This window comes from Artemia sp. Qi Xiang Cuo, chromosome 13, assembly GCF_049724085.1.
Source record: "Artemia sp. Qi Xiang Cuo chromosome 13, ASM4972408v1, whole genome shotgun sequence".
In the NCBI taxonomy this organism is placed as follows: Eukaryota; Metazoa; Arthropoda; class Branchiopoda; order Anostraca; family Artemiidae; genus Artemia; species Artemia sp. Qi Xiang Cuo.
The window spans coordinates 15854804-15873673 of record NC_142806.1 but is presented as its reverse complement, the minus strand read 5'-3'; the positions used below and the strand labels follow the sequence as shown (position 1 = coordinate 15873673).

Here is an 18870-nt window from a genome sequence, read left to right as displayed (position 1 = left end):
CCCCCTGGAAAATTTTCTGCCGGCGCCCTTGGTTTAGGCGTACATTCACATGCTTTATCGCACATAAAGTGGTGAGGCAAAGAATATGACATGTTTGAACAGAAACGTTGGAAGACTGTTTTTATTAGGGGAGGAAACGGTGGTGTCAATTGGGTTGGGGACAGGGGACCAGTGTCCCTTTGATTTTGAAAAATATATTTCTGGGGTTAGTTTCACTGAAAAATGCATTTTTTTTTTAGCTTTCACTGCATAAAAAGGCAAGTTTTCCCGGCCCTACAAGGTATAAAAAGTGATAAATATATTTGCCCCCCCCCTCCCCTACTAAATTTACATTAATTGACACCAATGGATGGGACAACCTGTATAACTTGCCCTTTCAAATTTGTTATCGAACCCTGGGCCCACAAGCAGAAATTAATCCACTGAGTCATCACAGGCTTGATTTTTTTTTTTTTTTTTTTTTTAAGCTCACTACAATAATTTGTTAGATGGTTTTCATTTTTACTTCTAATTTAGATGTCGTTTTCTCGCAAAAATTTTCAAATCATTCAGAGAATGCTCTCCAGGACTAAATTAAACTTCACTGGAAACAGCAGCAAGGTAGGAAAAAGCGAATAAGTCAGTTTTCCAGTTCTATTTATTAAATACATACTTACGGTGGTGAAATTTCAGCAATATGGGCTGTACACCTACCTCCAAAGGCTGTTGGCCAGATGAATTGGTAAACATAGGCCTAAAGTAGGCTATGGGGCAAAAATCAGAGAGGAACTAAGAAATATAGTATTAAATGACAATTTTGAATGCTTAATATTGGTAAAATTCTAGCTTAGCTACTTTTTTTATTTTGGAAAAGGGTTAGGTTAGGAAAACAAAACTTTCAGGGGTGGGTCTACAGACTAAAGCATGTGTCCTGGAAAGTTATTTTGGTAAATGTTTTGTTGTTTAATTATTGACTTACAAATAAAGTAAACATACCACTTGATGCCTTTTTTTATGCTCTCCAAATATAATTATCAATTTTGCTGCAAATAAATTGGGTAGGCCTAAATATATACCAAATCATATTATTGAGTTTCAAATAAAGTGAATATACTATTCGGTGCCTTTTTTATGCTGATTACGAATATAATAATCATTTCTTTTGGAAATGAATTTCAGCCCCCCCTATATATACCAATTCCGGGTATATAGCCTAGTTGCACCTTAGAGGGGGTGGGGCAAATTATATTTCTGGTGTAAATGGGAGGTAAGTTTAAACTTTACCCACCCCCTAACGTGCAAATATATACCCTGAATTGGTATAGCCTATATAGGGGTGGGGTAAAATTCATTTGCAACAAAAGTTATTATTATAGGCTATTTGGAAAGAGCATAAAAAAGGCATCCAGTGGTATGTTTACTTTAATTGTAAGTCAATTGTATGAACAACAAAAATTCAATGGTTATTTTGAAGTACCTAACTCTACTCCTTCTCCCTATATCCCTTTTCCCCCCTAAATCCCAAAAACCTAAGGTTTAATTATAGTTCCTAGAGTGAGAAACCCCTTGTTTATTCATCATCTCATAGGCATTATCAGGTAATGCATATTTGATCTTTGCTTTTCTTGAGTGGCTGTCTTGTGTGTTGCCTGGCTAATAGAACAGTACCAAATGAAACTTTCAGGGATAGATCTACAGGTTAAATATGTCCCAGGAAGGTATTTTGAAGTACCTGCCTCCACTCCTTCTCCCTCTAGAGGGTCCTGACCTTTGATGACCTATAAAAATCTGTGTGTTATAAAAGTGAAACCTTGTAAAATAGATCTTCACTACTTTGCCCCTATCCCAATTTATAAGGTTTTAAAGATATGCAAATACATTTCCTAAATTTTGAAAAAAAGCTTTGATATAGCTAAAAATTCCACTCAAATAATAGGAATTGTATTTTCAGAACTAAAGCCAGAGAAAAAGAAACTGATACCATGACTGAAAACCAAGGTAAAATGTTGTTTTGGTCAAAATTTCAATAGGTATAGACCTGTCATGTAGACAAGTTTCAGGACCCTTTAGAGAGAGAAGGAGTAGAGGTAGGTACTTCAAAATATTTTCCCAGGGCATACTTTAACCAGTAGACCCAACCCTGAAACTTCCATTTTCCTAACCTAACCCCTTCCCAAGATAGGCTAAAGTAGCTAAAGTGGAATTTTACCCTTAATATCTAAAGTAGCAACAACTATAAACATCAAATAGTGCAAACCCCCCAAAGACTATCTTCAGTTTCCTGATGTTGTTGATCTGCCATTATATTTGTGCTAATTTTTCATAAACAATTGATGCCTAGTGCCCAATAAGGCCTATTAAAAAACAGCAGTCAGTCAACTTTTATGCAGCCTAGGACTATATCTGGTCCAATAGAGAAGGGGTAGGGATAAAAAGATGATGCAATTAGATCAGTAGGAATTAGGTCTAGGCTATATATTTGGAAAAAGCAGTAAAGGTTAAGAATTGGACCTCTTCGGAAGAAGACATGCTATAACAAAAAGAGAAACATTTTTAGATTACCAATTTACACTTATATTTATAGTTTGTTTTGCATTTTTTTCACAATTAATTCCCAGCCCCTTTAGTGATCTCATATAGTTTTTGACAAAGTTTGTCACAAGCAACTTGCTAATCAAATTCAAGCTTTAAGATAAGTTGCTGCTCTTGATTTTCTTTATCTGCAAACTCAATGTGTTCAGTTATTTGACACCTATGGTAACTATATTCTTTCTTCCTCTAATTATGTTTTGAGTGGAGTTTCTAAGGGAAGTGTTTTGGATCCTAAACTATTCAATATCTTCATCAATGATGCTCCTTTGCTATCAGCAGTAAACTGATGCTCTATGCTGACAACTTGAAGCTCCTTAAACCAGCCTTGTCCTGTGAAGATCCTACTCTTCTACAAAATAATCTTGGAGTGCATGATCAATGGGCTGAGGCTTGGCTTCTTGAATTTAATGTTGCCAAGTGCCATACCAGTCACTTTGGTAAAATGCACCCTTGTCACTCTTATTTTTTCTCAGGCCACTTGCTCTCCTCTGTCAATACTGAGTAAGATCTTGGAGTCATTATTGATAATGAATTAAAATTCAGCACTCATGCTAAGAAGTCTGCTGCTGAAAGCTACTTGTGCATCCAAAGCTTGAAGTTGGAATGGCTCTAGCCTCCCCTTATTTTAAAAAGACATAAATGTGTTGGACGATGTACAAAGATGTACCACCAAAGTTATATATGGTGGTATGCAGGGTAGGAACTGTCCTACCCTGCATACAACACTTGTATATAGGAGAAACAGAGGTGATGCCATTTTAGCCTATAAGTAAATGAGGGCTAATATGCTCCTAGCATTTTCCCCCAATGTTGGTCCTAACTCAAGAACTAGAGATCATCACCTGAAACTTATTAAGCAGTCTACCCTATCCAGAGTCTGCACTCAATTCTTTTCCTCAATAATCATCAACAGTTGGAATAAACTCTCCAATGAAACTGTTACTGCTGAATCTGTGGACATCTTCAAACAAAGGCTGGATGCTAAATGGGCCTCCAGGGAGTGTAAACTCAACTGGAAAGCTATTGATCAGCATATTGTATAATTTTGAATACAACTTAAAGCATTTACTCTGGAGCTCTACAAGGAGAAATCCTTTGATTGCTCCAAGCTGCATTTTAAGGTATAGCCCTAGGAAGTGTTGTAAAATCACTATAGAATAAAAATTCACTAATTAAAATTGTTAAAATAAGGTAAAATTGTTAATATATGGTAAACTTGGTGTTTTAGAGTTGCTCTGTAGCTATAAGACCAGTTGAACATTTCTTTGTAAGCATCACATTCAGCTTTCTTTTAATGTTTCTGTTTTAATAATGCTTTGATTTTTTCAAATGTTTTTAATGTTTTTGCTTGATAATGTTTTTAATGAAATACTTTAATGTTTCTGATTTTCCTGGGCTTAAAAAAGATAAAACCCCTTCATCTAGAGTCTTATCAATTGAATTAACATCCTAGTTTATCCCTTTGGTTAAAACATATTTTTGATGCATTTCCAAAAGTTTTTATTTATTTTATTTATTTATTAAATGAAAATAAAAGCTTGAAAAGGACAGAGCAAAATATGAGAAAAAAGAAAAGAAGACAATAGTATGAGACAAATATCAACAAAAATCGAATAAGAACATCAATTATAAATAAATCAAGAATAAAATAAGAACAAAATCAAAACAAAGCTAATCCAAGGTAAAATAAGAATAAAATCAAACAAAGCAAAAGCAAATTCACACATACAACATCAACATATATATAAAAAAAATCAACAGCAGATGAAGCTATTGCACTAGAATTGGAATGACCAGCTACTTTTCTATTGTGTTTTCCAATAACTCATGACCAGCTACTTTTCTATTGTGTTTTCCAATAACTCAAGAGATAGCTTTTTCTGGGTCTGCAATTTTGTATTTTTTAACTATAGGTGAATTTCTCTGCCAAGGTGGTAGACATAGTAAATATTTTGCAAAATGGAAAAACAGCAAACAGATTTTGACTTTTCATATTTTGTAAATATTTTCCAAAATGGGCGATATACAATATATGTGGGAGGGCTACTGCATTGAACAGGCTAGCTAAGAGATGACAATTGAAGCAGAACTTGCAAGTGACAATAGAGGCATAAAAATGCTGAAATTCAATCGTTAAGGTGCTTGATGAGGAGAGATCTAGTGTGGTTACATAAAGAGGACCCAATGGGGAGGCCTAAGTATACTATATGATCAGCAGGCTGAACCATTGAGCTCCCAAGTGCCATTGAAGGGAGTGTAGGACTCATCCAGTTAGATAAGATATTTTAGATATTTATTTCAAAAAATGACTATCACAAGCCCCGAAGGGCCAAATTCGCATTTTGGGGTCATATAATAAAAAAAGACATAGAAATAGCACAATAACTAAAAACTGGCTAAACAATGCCAAAAACAACAATATCAGAAAGGCAAAGCCATTCATTAGTCTAAAAAACAAAAAGTGTCAAATGTAAGAAAGTTAAAAAGGCACAAATTCTAACAAAACCAAAAAAAAAATTGAGATAAAAATAGTGTTAATAAGGTTTAAAAGAGAGTATATAAAAAGGGGAGGGAACGGAAGAACCAAACAGACACCAGCATGAGTATCACCAGTACAAAAAAAAAACTAGTAGTTTATTTGATCAGTAATGAAGGGGACAAAGGTTTTTTCATACCTGGAGGTTAAACAATGGATGGGGGACAAGATAGGGATGGGTTCAAAAACAGTACGTGGCAGGCGGTGTCTGGATGGGGAGTGTCTTTTGGGGAAAATGTTTTCCATGCGAGGGTTTATTATTGCATTTTTTGCAAAACGGAGGCACAACGTGCCTCTCCTGTGCTCAAGAGTTTCCAGATTGGCTTTTTTTAGAAGGAGTGAATATGGTACCAAAGTTTCTTTAAAAATTATTCTTAGGGCTCTTTTTTGAATAGATTCAATTTTATCTGATTCATCACGGGAGATGCCAGGATGCCAAACTGGACAAGCATATTCAAGATGCGGGCGGACAAAGGAAGTATAAATCCTTAAAGAATGGGATGGGGGGACGTTACATTTATTCAAGACCTTAAGGAGAGACACGGACGCATTAGCTCTACGGGCAATGTCTTTCCCGTCGATATCCACCTGAAAATCTGAGGATATTGAAACCCCAAGTAATTTAAAGGAAGACACGGGAATATCTGGGGGATAGGGTCAAGGAATTTGGGAGTAGATTTCAAGAAATTTATCGTCATTATATTTGATTTAGTGGAATTTACTTTCATATTTAGGTTCTTAGCTTCATTCGAAATATGGGTTAGAATTTCGAGGGGGTCACTTTTAATATTCCTGTCACATACTTCAAGGATCGACAAGTCATCCACATATTTCCACCTTTGGGGAAACTCCTTACCAATATCGTTTATCATGACTAGAAATAAAAGTGGTCCCAATAAGGTTCCTTGAGGAATTCCACAATATATAGGGAGGGGGTTAGAGAAAATATTTTATTTACTAACAGAGGATAAAGTTAACCAGTAGTGAACAAATTAAGATTGCGTGGTCAACCAGGTAGAACACTTTTGGGAAGTCAACTACGACACGGTTTAGCCAGAATTCTGGCTTGTCAAGGCTACTTACTGCTGTGTGTCTTTAGTGTATGAGCTAAAGGGTAATGGAAATGTCGTAGAAGTTACCAAACTGCAGGGTGTCAATGTGCGGACAAACTTTATCCTTAAGCCAGTCACAGAAGAAACCTTCATACAGTTTGGAAAAAACAGAAGTAAGTGCATTGGGGCGAATGTTGGCAAAAGTCAGACTGGTACATTTTTTTGGGATAGGTCTTATAAAACCTTGTTTCCAGCAACTTGGGAATTTACCAAATTTTGTGATGTGGTTGAAAATATTTGATAAAGGCTCAGCAATTTTGTCCGAAAAGGTTTTAATTAAGTCAACTGGGATGTACAGGGGAGAAATACTTGATTTTCTAAGCTTTATAATTTTATTGATAACATCAGAGGGAGAAAAAAAGGGGAAGGGAGTATTGGGAGGAATAGTTGGACTTGAGCCAGTGACAGGGGGGAGACTTTGCACGATGGAAGAAAGGTACAAGTTCAGATCGTTGGCAGTCTTATTAGGGGGTTCAGGGAGATGAAAATCAATTTCGGAAAGACTTTTTCCACATATTTCTTTAATTTTTCTGTACCATTGCTTGGGCTTGTTAGAATATAGATCTTTGACTTTATTATTATAATAATTAGAAGCTCCTTTTATTCATATTATCTTTAGGAGCTTACTCAGACTATTAGCCTCAGTAATACAACCTGCCTTGAAAAAATTGATTTTTTTTTCTTATAAGTTTTGTAAAAGACTGAATAAAATAAGGCTTATCTGTAGAAGATATTTTGAATTTTTTCTCAGGGAAGTGGAATTCATATTGATCCTCAATAAATTTTGGAGGGACAAAGGCATGCAGTCAACGTCATTTGTTTGATACACAGTGGACCAATTGTCAGTAGTAATCCAGGAGCCAAAATTGAAAAATCCTGAGTCAGTGAGAGGTCTATAAATGGTTTCAGTTATAGAAAATGACTGTTTAAGTTTAGCCAGCAGAGATAAGAAAAGGCTAAAGTGGTAACTATCCCCTAGAGGGGGCAGAGTGGAGACGGGTTTGTAAAACTTCGAAAGATTAGTGCAAATTAAATCAAGAGTAGTATTGCCTTTTGTAATGGGGATATTAATGACATGTTTTAAATTAAAAGCATTACGTGCAGAGTCAAGTTTTATATAGTTTGCGTCACCCATCAGGAAAATTCCTGGATGTGAGCGTTTGGATAGCACAGTCAGCACATGCATATAATTTTTCGATAAAACTTGTTTTCTCAGCGGATCTCTGATTAGGGGAGTAATAAAAACAACAAAGGACAATTAAACTAAAAGGACGCGGCAAGACTTTAGGTCAAACACACACCCACATAACTTCATCAAAGGAAGTAAGACACGGAATTGGGATTTCACTTGGGAATAAATCATTACAGACAAAGAACAGAATTCCGCCGCCTTTCTTACCCAGAGGGTGGTTTTCTGGTCTGATTTTAATAAATTGAGAAAAAATTTTAATCTTTAACATGTGCAAATTTTGAGCTTGAACTTCAGTAATAGCGATTACATCTAATCTATATATTTTAGAAAGGGTGTCTAATTCATTAAGATTTTCAAAGTTAAGGCTTTCAGCGTTGCTCAACAAAAGTGTGGGGAATCGAAAGCGACTTGTGAAGGTACCGTTTTTACACTTTACTTTTTTTTATATCACAGGTGGGGTGAGGGCTTCTAGTGGAATTCTTGATGGGGGCTGAACTTGGATAGTGAGAACAAGGGACAGGGGGATCAAATCCATCTTTTTCAAATACAATTGCATTTAATTGAGCAGTTACTAGCGAAGACTCTAAACAGCGGTAACTATTTGAAGTTTTAGAAACTCTGCATGGAGGTGTTGCAAGTGGATCCTTCTGCCTGCTTACTCTTAAACCAGAGTCATACTGGTAGGGTAGCCAGGGGGGATAAAGTGCCAGGGAAGGGAGAAAGGTTTCCTGGTGATCTGGGAATAAGTCAAATTGGGAGTGTTCTTTATATGGGGGTTGGGGGGGGGCAAGATGATGCTGAGGGACGGAAGTACGTTGGGGGGTGTCTGAGAGGGGAGGGGTTAAGTATGTTTCGGCAAATAACGGGTGGAGTCCAGAACCAGTCGGTAACTTCTTGGACGCACGGAGAAGAACGGAGTCGAAAGGAAGTGGATTTTTGGGAGGAAAATGAGTGAGGGGGGGGGGGTTGGGGATGGTCCGAATTGAGTAAAGTTATTTTGGGGGTTGGAATGAATGGACACGCGTAAGTACTTGGGGCGGAGGATTGTTTCGAGGGATGGATTCCTGAGGTATACTGCGCTGTATCGGGTATGCAGGGGGATAAAACTGAAAGTCGAATGGGACACGAACTAGGGGAGGGGGGGTCGTGAATACTTTCGGCGTCGCCCTAAAAAACGTTGGGTTACCTTGTTACCTTGACCGGTAACAGCTGGTACTGCCCAAGTTTGTGCACTTATTTTTTGTTTGCAGCTCGATTTATTTCGTAAAAAGGAAGGGGGGACATAAATATGCAGGTTATCACACCCAAAACAACGCCCACTTGATGCTAACTTACATAAAGGAACGTGGTCAAAATTACACTTTGTTTTAGTAGACTTGCCAGTGAGGTAAAAACGACATAAGTGCAATAACAAGCACTTCTTTTGATCGCACTTGCTATATAAAAATTGAGAACAAACTCTTGGACTAGCTTCATTTTGAAGTTACGGGTAATATATCCATGATTATAGGGGCACTTTCGACCTAATTTACAATTTACTTCCTTAAAAAACTTGCAATTTTTTATAGCACTATTATCAGGAATGCTTTTTTCCTGCAACTTGCTTGGAGCACGATCATGTCCAAAATGACATTTATCACCTAATTTGCAAATACCTGCCAAAATTATATTAGCACATTTGCAATTATTTGCAGAGAAGTCCTTATTATTAGTCAGAATCACTTCAGTACTTTCAAACAAATTCGGGCATCTCTGATTGAGTTCTCAAGGTCAGGATTATAATTAGGTTGAATAGAGGTGATATTAGGGTTAGGTACAATTTCTGAACTCAGGTTAATGGCATTCGTATTGGCTAAAGCTGATGAACTTAATCTTCTGCTTTCTTTATTAATATTCATTGAGCTTGGGGACAATGCACTGTTTTGATGATGAAAATCTAAGGTGTTATTTACCTTGTTTGTGATGGAATAATTTGTAAGTTGACTTCTTGAATAATTTTCATAAATTGACAAATAATCTCTAATCAGCATTAATACATCCCTTAGCTTTTCTTTTAAAGTCAAAATTTTTGTAAAATCTGCTTGTGATGAGGGGGATGTCGTGACGCTGTCCGTTTGAACATATTTATCCATGCTGCATTCAGTGGTTTGGCATGATACATGCGTTGGACCTTCGGGAAGGACTTCAAGAACTTGGCACTGGGGTGGGGCAAGTAAAATTGTAGGACCAACTGAACTAGCCTCCTGGGGCTTGTTTGATTTTTCTGTTGAAACAGAAATCTGGCCGGGTGGAGGGTCAGGATAAGGAGTAGGACTGCTTAGGTCACTTAGGATGCTAAGAATTCTTTTTCTTTCAACTGGGGTACGAGGCGTTCGAGGGAAGCCTGAACGGGGTACAGAAAGACCCGGAGAAGAATTAAGGTTTACCTTGGATTTAGTGGAGCAGTCAAGGCACATCCAGGAGTTACTCCAATTAGTAATGTCTATCCTGGCACACTTTTCGGCCCCTGTGTGGAACCAAGAGTCACAATTTGCACATTTGATTGAGTTAGAATTAACTCGTAATCTGCATTCTGGACAGTTTCGTTTTTGTTTTGCCATTTGGACAAAGGTCACAATCACTGCAGCTTTGAACTTAGAGAGGCGTTGACAGGTTGAACTCTGACAAAGAACTGAAGTTGAAAAGAACAGTTGAAAAGAACTATTTCAGACTTTGCCAAATTGAACTGAAGCCCAACCTTGAGGTATTCATCTTGAAGGATAGCAAAAATTTCACTGATTTGCTGTAGCGTTCAACTGAGATTCAGAATATCATCTGCATAGCACGCAAACGACAAATTAGTAGATCCCAAAATTAAAGAGCAGGGGCATTGGTCTTAAGCCTCAAGGATGTAATTATTGAAGAAATTGGAGGAAGAAACTGCACCTTGTTGAGCACCCTTTAAGACTTGTATGAGCCTTTTCCTGGGAATCAGAGGCAAATTTTATCTGGTGGAAGTTTCAGTCAAAGGGATAGCCATGTATACATATCCCTAAGTGTACAAATTACATCCAGGTTCAGTCCACGCATACTAGCTTTAAGAAACATTGCAGTGTATAAGTGATTCAAATGCGTGTCTTACATTGTGGCCAGCAAGAACTAGACTTTTTCCTGCAGAATTGACATCAATAAGAGCGTTTGTTACTACAGTGAGAGCATCAGCACAACCAGTTCCTTGTTTGAAGCCAAATTGGTGTGGGGTGTACAGCAAGTTGCTTCGAGTTTGTCCCTAAAGAGAAGCTCAGAGCTTACAAAGAGAGGTTGTGAGGGTGATGGGCCAAAACAAGGTACACTGGGGTACTGCTTTTCCCTTCTTAGGGATCAGAGTAAGGTCACTGATACAGAATGTTGAGGGCACAGCGCATTGAGTGAATATCATCTGCATTAGCAGTGTGAGGTGTTGGGTTAAAAGAGGGCTTCTATTCTTTAGATACATAGCTCCCACACAATCAAAGCTGCTGGAAGACTTCCACTTCAATTTTTGGGTTGCTTTTTCTATTGCTCGAGTTGTCATGGTGTAATGTGTTTTTGGCAAAGAAGCTAAGAAGGCATCTAATTCTTTATCATATTGATACTGAAGATGGGGATCAGGAAACAAAAAACTCCGATTCAAAGTGAGCATACCATTCATCATCAGGAATATCAGAGGAATCACAGAAGAGGCTTGGTTACCTGACTGGGAAACAAATTTGAAGAATAGTGTATGATCATGTCCAGCTCTAGCAGAGTTCCAATCAATAAGCATCTTCAAATGAAGAGCAAGAGCCTTTGAAAATTGTCTTTTTGTACTGAGGCGTAGATCATTCACGATACCAGATCGCGGTTTATTGCAATCTTTCCACAGATTGAACCACAATTTTGCTTTTCTCCATGATCTAACTAGATCAGAGTTTGATGACCAGCCCTGGATAATCCCTTTGTGATTTCTTTGGAGAGGAACTGCTTGGCTCTCGGAAAAACGAAGGGCATGACAAATCTCGGCAGAATACATGTCCAGGCTAAGGCGTGGTTTTTTTTTTGATAACTTATCTGAAATCTGTAGAAGATGAAATGGTACTCGAATTTTGTTTGGGATAAAATCCAAAGAACACTTGAAAAGATCACTATTAATTTTCGACCAATCACGCGAAAGTGGAGGTGTTCGAGGATTAGTTTGGTGTGTATGCTGGGGTGGTTGTGTGAATTATAATGGAAGATGAAATGGGAAAATGGTCTGATAGCTGGTATTCACTCAAAACAGAAACTTGTTCCGTCTTGAGGTTGCAAGATATTGCAATGTGATCCAGATTAGATGCATGAGATGATGTATGAATGTAAGTAAAATCAGAACCCTTATGAGCCACTCTAACCCAATCACCAAATATACCCCTAAGGAGAATTGTTTGCAGTGATTCTTGGGTATTCCTTTCCTTTAAATTACAATTAAAGTATCTAGCTACTACACACAACAGCCCTAAATGCTTAACTTCATCAAGACACAAACCTAATTTCTCACACAATATTATAAAACGACGCTTGGATTCATCACTGCAATAATCAGTAGGTAAATAAACGTTAATAAATACAAACCCTTCAACTTGGACAGCCAAGAAGTGATCAATTGTTTCGAAGAGGCTAGAACCAAGGGAAACACAAACAAAACTCCCAAGGCCCCCTGACGGCCTGCCTCTATTCTTACGCTGTTGAGCAGGTACAGAGTAAGTCAAAGACTCCTGCATCTTAAGTAAATTTACACTATACTTAGTTAGGAAATGTTCTTGTATAAAAATTACATTATAATTCGCACGAAGACCATTAAGCACAGGAAGTCTATTTGCAAAAGAGCCGTTGATATTCCAGGATAGAAACCAAACTGAGCAGCTCATGGATTCACTGCCTTGTGATTTTTAGGACAACTAACGTTGTAGCATGTATGCCCAAGAACTTTGCAGTCCACACAGAAAGGACTCTTCTTGCAGGGAGAGTCAGAGCTCGACTTATGGTCACTGGCACCGCATTTAGAGCAGATAGCACTGTTTAAACAATCCGCTGCTACATGGCCAATCATGTAGCAATTAAAAGCTGCTACAATCATGTAGCAGTAACGGGGCTTGAAAACAAATTCTTGCACTGGTAATCTCTCATATCCTATTTTCAGCGAGTCCCTGAGAAATTGATCTTGGTCAGCACGAGTTTGGAAATAAACTTTGAACGCATGAGACTTTCCGCATTGTCCAATTTTGCTACAATTTGGGATTAAGTCTTTAAGTGTTATGTCGTTTAAATCCCCTGGAACTTGCTTCAGAACGGCAACAAAGAGTGGTTCTTTGACAGAGAGATTCAGACTGGGATCAGAACGTTTTACAATATCGGCTTTTTGATTCGCAGCTTTCTTTGACAAGACGAAGAGCTTCCATTCATTTTTTTGACGTCCGAGTTCACATGTATCACCACCAGAAGTAGGGCAGAGATTTTCTATATATGCTTTACGCTCAGATGGATCTTTCGGGTCTTTTGATGGATTTTTTAGAATCACTGCAAATAAAAGCTTGGGGGTTGGGTTTGGTTGGGAGGCCGAGGGGGGGAGTGACACTTGTTGAGGGACGGGTGACGTTCGTAATAAAACCATCAAGTTTTCTGGACAGTTCATTAAATTTTGATACAACTGTAGAATTGACAACCTCATCAACAGTTGGAACATCACCTGGGGTTAAAATCACAAATTTTGGGATACTGGCATTTTGCTTAGCCTGTAAGACCAGGTTCTAACACATATCAAGAATGTTCTCTTCATCCCTAGCATGAATCACAACTCGTGATATGATGCTTAACTCGTTGTATGTGACCCTTAACTTATATAATTTGGCCATGATTGAAAAACGCAACAGATGCCTTCTGAATTGTCTCTTGTTTGACCCCATCAGTCAAAGACCGACTCAGAAAATTCAACACTGGGCTCAGAATCAGCTTTTCGCCATAGCGCACAATTTACCATGCAATTGCAAACAGTCTAAAGCACAATCCGTAAATCATATCCAATCAAGCAGGCAGTGACGTCACAGGGGGGGTGATAGCTTTGTAGTCCAAGAAATTGACTTCAAGGTCACTGAATTAAGTTAAGTTCAAACCACTGAATTAATGAGATTTCAAAATCTCAATAGCTTTAACAGGTTCATATAAATTCCCATCTTCCATTTTTTAAAGATAATCATGTAAGCATAGGCTATATAGGCCAAAATTATTACTATGTTGATTTTGTTTTGTGTCTCCCCTCCCAAACAAAAGTCCTGGAATGGCCCTGAGGATTATATATCAATTTTGTCTCCACCCTCCCTTTATCTCTCCCTTAGAACTAGTTATGTATTTATGGGAAGATTTTTTCAAAACAACTGCTGAAACACAAGGATTGTTAAACTACAATAAGAATTTGTTAAATACACTGTAGTTGTTAACAACTTATTTGGTAGCAATTCGTTGAAAAGCAGGCTAAATTTTAGAAAATGGTACTGGAACTTTTTATTTTTAATTAGCTAAGCCCCCTCCAAAGTTTATTCAACCACCCCTTACACAGGAAGTGCCTCTGGGATAAAATAAATGAATAAATATTTGAACCCTTAGGGATCTTTACTATAGGTGATGCTATGAAACTGCCTCTGACTTAAAAAGGGGAGTAGAAATTTCAATTGTCCTTCTAATGAAGATCCAGAATTATCCAAGGGGAAAATAGGGGGCCAGTGTGGCCAGTTATTTGGTCTGGTATGGGGTCAGTGGTGTGACTCTGTAAGCTCAGCCAGAGTTGACCAAGCTCTAAATGGGTATCTAGCAAAGGTAAGCAGGAAGGGTGTAGAAATTATAGGATGGCTTGCCTCCAATCCCCCCCCTATTGTACTTTCTGGCTGAAGGGGCCACAAAATGGAGATCAGCACTGTTGGTTTGGACCTTGAGGGTCTAGGTTATTGCTGTCATGCTTATGCACTAATGCATTTTGTCACTTGTTTTTGTGGCTATGAAACTGGTTTTCTTGGATCTTACATTCAGATCAAAAACTTAAGTGTGTTATGGCTAATTAACAAGCACAGATAATTCTTGCCCAATCTTGTTGGCGATCAAAGAAATAAAACCAGTTTTTTTTTCAACTGAAAGTAAGGAGCAACATTAAAACCTAAAACGGACAGAAGTTATTACATAGGCTATATAAAGGGGGTTTGCCCCCTCCTCAACATCTCCCTCTTTAAAGTTTTTTTTATTGTTCTTCTTATTGTTCAACTTTTTTTCTTATTGTTCTAATTAAATGGTCATTGTGTTTCAGGAGTCATTCTTAAAGAATTGGGACACAATTCAAACTTATAGCGTAAAGATCGAGGTGTTAAGGAGGAGGCGAACCCCTTTATATGTGTAATAATTTCTGTTTGTTTTTAGTTTTAATGTTGCTCCTTACTTGCAGTTGAAAATACTTTTTTTTTATTTAGTTTCTGATAGTTTTTTAAATAATGCCAGGAAATCTGGCCCCACCTCCACAGAGAAACCCCCACTCCACAGAAATTTCCTCTAGACAATTCAATCCCGGTGAAAATTTACCTGGACAATTGCTCTTAACCACCCTGCATATAAAATTTAGACAGAAAAGAGAAAGCAAGACACATGAAAAGAATTTCTGCTCCGTTAGATTTACTTCAAAAAATTAGTTTTCCTTCTTTTTTTTGAGCACATAAGATGGCTGGGTGGAAGTCCCTGACAAAATATCTGCTTCTGTTATTTTTGCTTCTTTTCTGTCAACTGGCCGACATTACCCTCTTTTTCATGGCTATTTAATTTTTTTCTTGTTTGTCATATGTCAATCCTCCTTGTAGCTCTTTCTGTCTTTAACAGCACACAGAACTAATAAATTTTATTTCAGCTAATATTAGAATTTTGCACCATTGCAAAATTCTAATCACCTGTACTATAATCTATAATACACTTTATTGTTTTGATAACAAGAGACTGAAGTCACACAGACGACATTCTAATACAGCTAACCTAGTACAGCTATACACAAAGAAAATCAATAAATCATATCCAAACCTGTTTTTGTCTACTTGTTAAAGAGACATTCTTTATGCACAGTATAGCATATTTTGAAGCTGTGAAGCATGTTTTGAAGCTATGGTTTCATAAAAAATTTCCTAGAACTCTGTTCTTTTGGCTGGTCAATGAAGCTTTAAAGGCTCCCAGCTGGCTTACGTGCTAGAAAAAAAGAAGGGAAACTAATTTTTTTAAGTAAATCTAACAGAGCAGAAGAAAGACTGAATCAGGCAAACCAAAATCCCAAGATAAATTGGATAAAATACTATTCAAACAGTTTGTGGTAACAGACTGTAAGTAACGAGCAACTGGCTTCAAAAATATTTATTTTCAATTCATTCTGCTACCCATAACTTGTTTTTCCAGTTTTTGTTTAGTCACAGTTGATTCAATTTACAGGTACATTAGTTGAAAAAACTGAGACATGTTGGGAGAATAGATAGGAAATATACAATTTGGACTATATATTTGCACATCAGTGGGGGGGGGGGGCGGGTAATAGTACAGTCAATCTAGCGTCAAATAGGACTCGACCGCAAACAAATTGCAACAGAAATGATTTTTACACCATCTTGTAGAGAAAAAAAAAGTGTACAACATATCAAAAGTTGAGAAACCCAGCGGGGTGCAAAATAAGTTTTTTTCAGCGTTTTCGGTTTGTTTTTTGTTGTTTTTAGCGGAAATTTTCTGTTATCCTAGAGCTTAGCATTTACTTCAAGGGAGACGTGTTTCTGAAATAGTTTTGTGTGCTGAATTCGAATATCGCATCATATTCAAGTTTTTTCCCACTGTTAGTGTTTCACATTCATCACCAAACAAGAAATTCGTATTTCGTGACCATATTTCCGTGTGCTTCATGTCAGATGTGACGACATTGTTCTTTCAAAAATCAGATACGTTCGTATTCCTGACTTCACTGCACTGGATCCCAGTGCTAGTCTCGATACTCTCTGGCTTTCGTCGTGGTATCTGAAGACTCCAAGGCCGGGATGGAATGGGACACATCAGACTGTCATGGTTGGAAACCATCCGGGGAAAGCGTCTGTAATATTTCTCCCGATGATTGATCTGTCTGCCAGTGATGACACCTGTGTGTACTCTACCTTGATGTTCATCGCAGACCAAGCTAAACGCCATGGATTCACCCCAGTCGTAACCTTTGATCAGCCATTGTGGTGGAAAGCTATGAAAATGGTTGAGGCTTCTGAACCAGGAAGTGAGCTCTCAGCAGTAGTTCTGAAACTCGGTGGGTTTCACACAACCATGAGCTTTATTGGATGCATAGGATACACAATGGAAGGATCCGGTCTCCGCGAAGTCCTGGAACTTGCATATGCCCCAAAAACTGTTCCCCATCTGCTAAGTGGAAAGGCTATTTCACGAGCTGTTCGAGGTCTCTTGCTAGTTGATAGTGCTCTACATGCCGTGCTGCTCTACGAGTTATTTGACGATGATCCCTGTTCAGAACCTGAAACAAAGTTAGGCACCAAAGAAGTTGCAGACCTTAAAACACTATACAGCAAGCTAATGAATGGAGACGCAACAATGACGGAGGTTGAAGAAAATCCTGCACTCAAGCGGATCAAAGGTTTCGTCGACCAGAAGATACTTGATCTGTCTCAGCACAGAACTTCAAAGCTGTGGTTTCAGCTTATGAATATGGTTGGGATAATTCGTTCTTTCATCAAAGCTGAGTGGATGGGGCTTTGGGACTTACACCTAAAGTCTGTGTCTGAAATGCTACCTTTTCTTGCGGCCTGTGGTCACAACAACTATGCCAAATCGTGCCGAATATACCTTGAGAAGATGGTGAAGCTTGAAGAAACCCATCCTACTGTTCATAGTTCATTCCAACAAGGAATGCACGTCGTCAGACGATCTGATCGCTATTGGGCTGGCTTGTCGACGGATCTAGTTATTGAACAAGATCTTATGCGCTCGTTGAAAACAGCAGGCGGACTGACTAGGGCTACGGGCATGACCGAAACCCAGAGGTCGCTGTGGGTTTTAGCACGCCCAACCTGCTCTGCTGTTAACCTCCTAATGGAAGATCTGACGCAAATTCTCTATGGGACAAGCGAGCAGCACAAGGAGAACGCAGGCCCCACACAAGAACGAGACTTCAAGGATACGCAGGCGATGGTCATGTACTTTGAAAATGGCTCACCATTCGGAGGGGATACCCAGCTTAGAAGCATTGCTACCGGTTTGACTGCATATGAACCTGCAAACGTTGACTGTGCGAAGGCTGTCGGGCTAAAAATCCTTGATGCTATGACTGGAAAAGTGGCGAAGGATTTTGTCTTCCGAAGAAAGGAACAGGCAGTCCAGATAGCAACAAAGCAAACAGCTGGAGGAGATTGCAAGCGACTGGATCCAGCTTTGCTATTCCAACGCTTCATTGCGTTAGCCAAAAGGACAAGACTTCCTGAATCAGAGTGCTTCCAGTATGAACTTTGTTCGTATCCCGCTGCTCAGTTTGACAGCTCATTTATGCCGAGAGTGCTGAACAAAGCCGAATTCGCCAAGGCCATTGCACTTGCATGCAAACTCGAAGAAATTCCGTGTTTGCTGAACGACGGGACACACTACGTACTTGACGGCGGATCTCTATTGCACCGAGTCCCATGGATAAAAAATGACACGTATGCGAGTATCATACAGAGCTATTCTCTGTATATTTCGCGGAAGTACCCTGCCGCAACTGTTGTTTTCGATAGGTATGATAGTGGACCTTCCATCAAAGATATGGCCCATTCGTATCGTAATCGAACGATCGGTCGCGAGGTTTTCTTCACGAATGACATGCGGCTGAAAGTTAAGAAAGAAGAATTTCTCGGGAACAAGAAAAACAAGTCAAGATTCATTAGTGAGCTTGCAGTTCATCTCCGGCAAAAAGGCTATTTTGTAGTCCAAGCCCCCAGTGATGCAGATGTGCCTATTGTAAAAGCTGCTATCGAATCAGCTAAACAGAAGGTAACTGCCGTTAATGGAGAAGATACGGATCTTCTGGTCCTTCTCTGCTACCACTGTGATGTCTCCACTAACAAGGTGTAATTCGCCCCAGAGCCAAAGAAAAATAAAGAGTGAAGATGCTGGGATGTTCATGAAATGAAAAAAAGATTAGGCCAAGAAGTATGTGGTCTGATCCTCTTTGTCCATGCATTCCTTGGGGGTGATTCTACATCACGTGTCCACAACATCGGAAAAGGTCTTACCCTGAAAAAAGTGATAGAAGACGAAAGTTTTCGAGCATCTGCCAAGGTCTTTATGAAGAAGGCAGCAACAAAAATCGAAGTCAAGGAAGCCGGAAAAGACGCACTTCTTATAATATATGGGGGAAAGAAGGGGGGAAATCTGAACGAGCTTCAAAAGCA

The 18870-nt window shown here is 38.6% G+C and overlaps 1 protein-coding gene across 1 annotated transcript in view; it reads left to right on the top strand.

The window, feature by feature from the left end:
- The first annotated feature begins 539 nt into the window (after window positions 1-539).
- Las (lipoyl synthase, mitochondrial) overlaps window positions 540-18870 on the top strand; it is a 54593-nt gene continuing 36262 nt past the window's right edge. The window contains exon 1 of the mRNA XM_089099536.1: window positions 540-600. Coding sequence (XP_088955662.1) covers window positions 556-600 — 45 coding nt within the window. The 5' untranslated portion in view covers window positions 540-555. The remainder of the gene's footprint in view (window positions 601-18870) is intronic.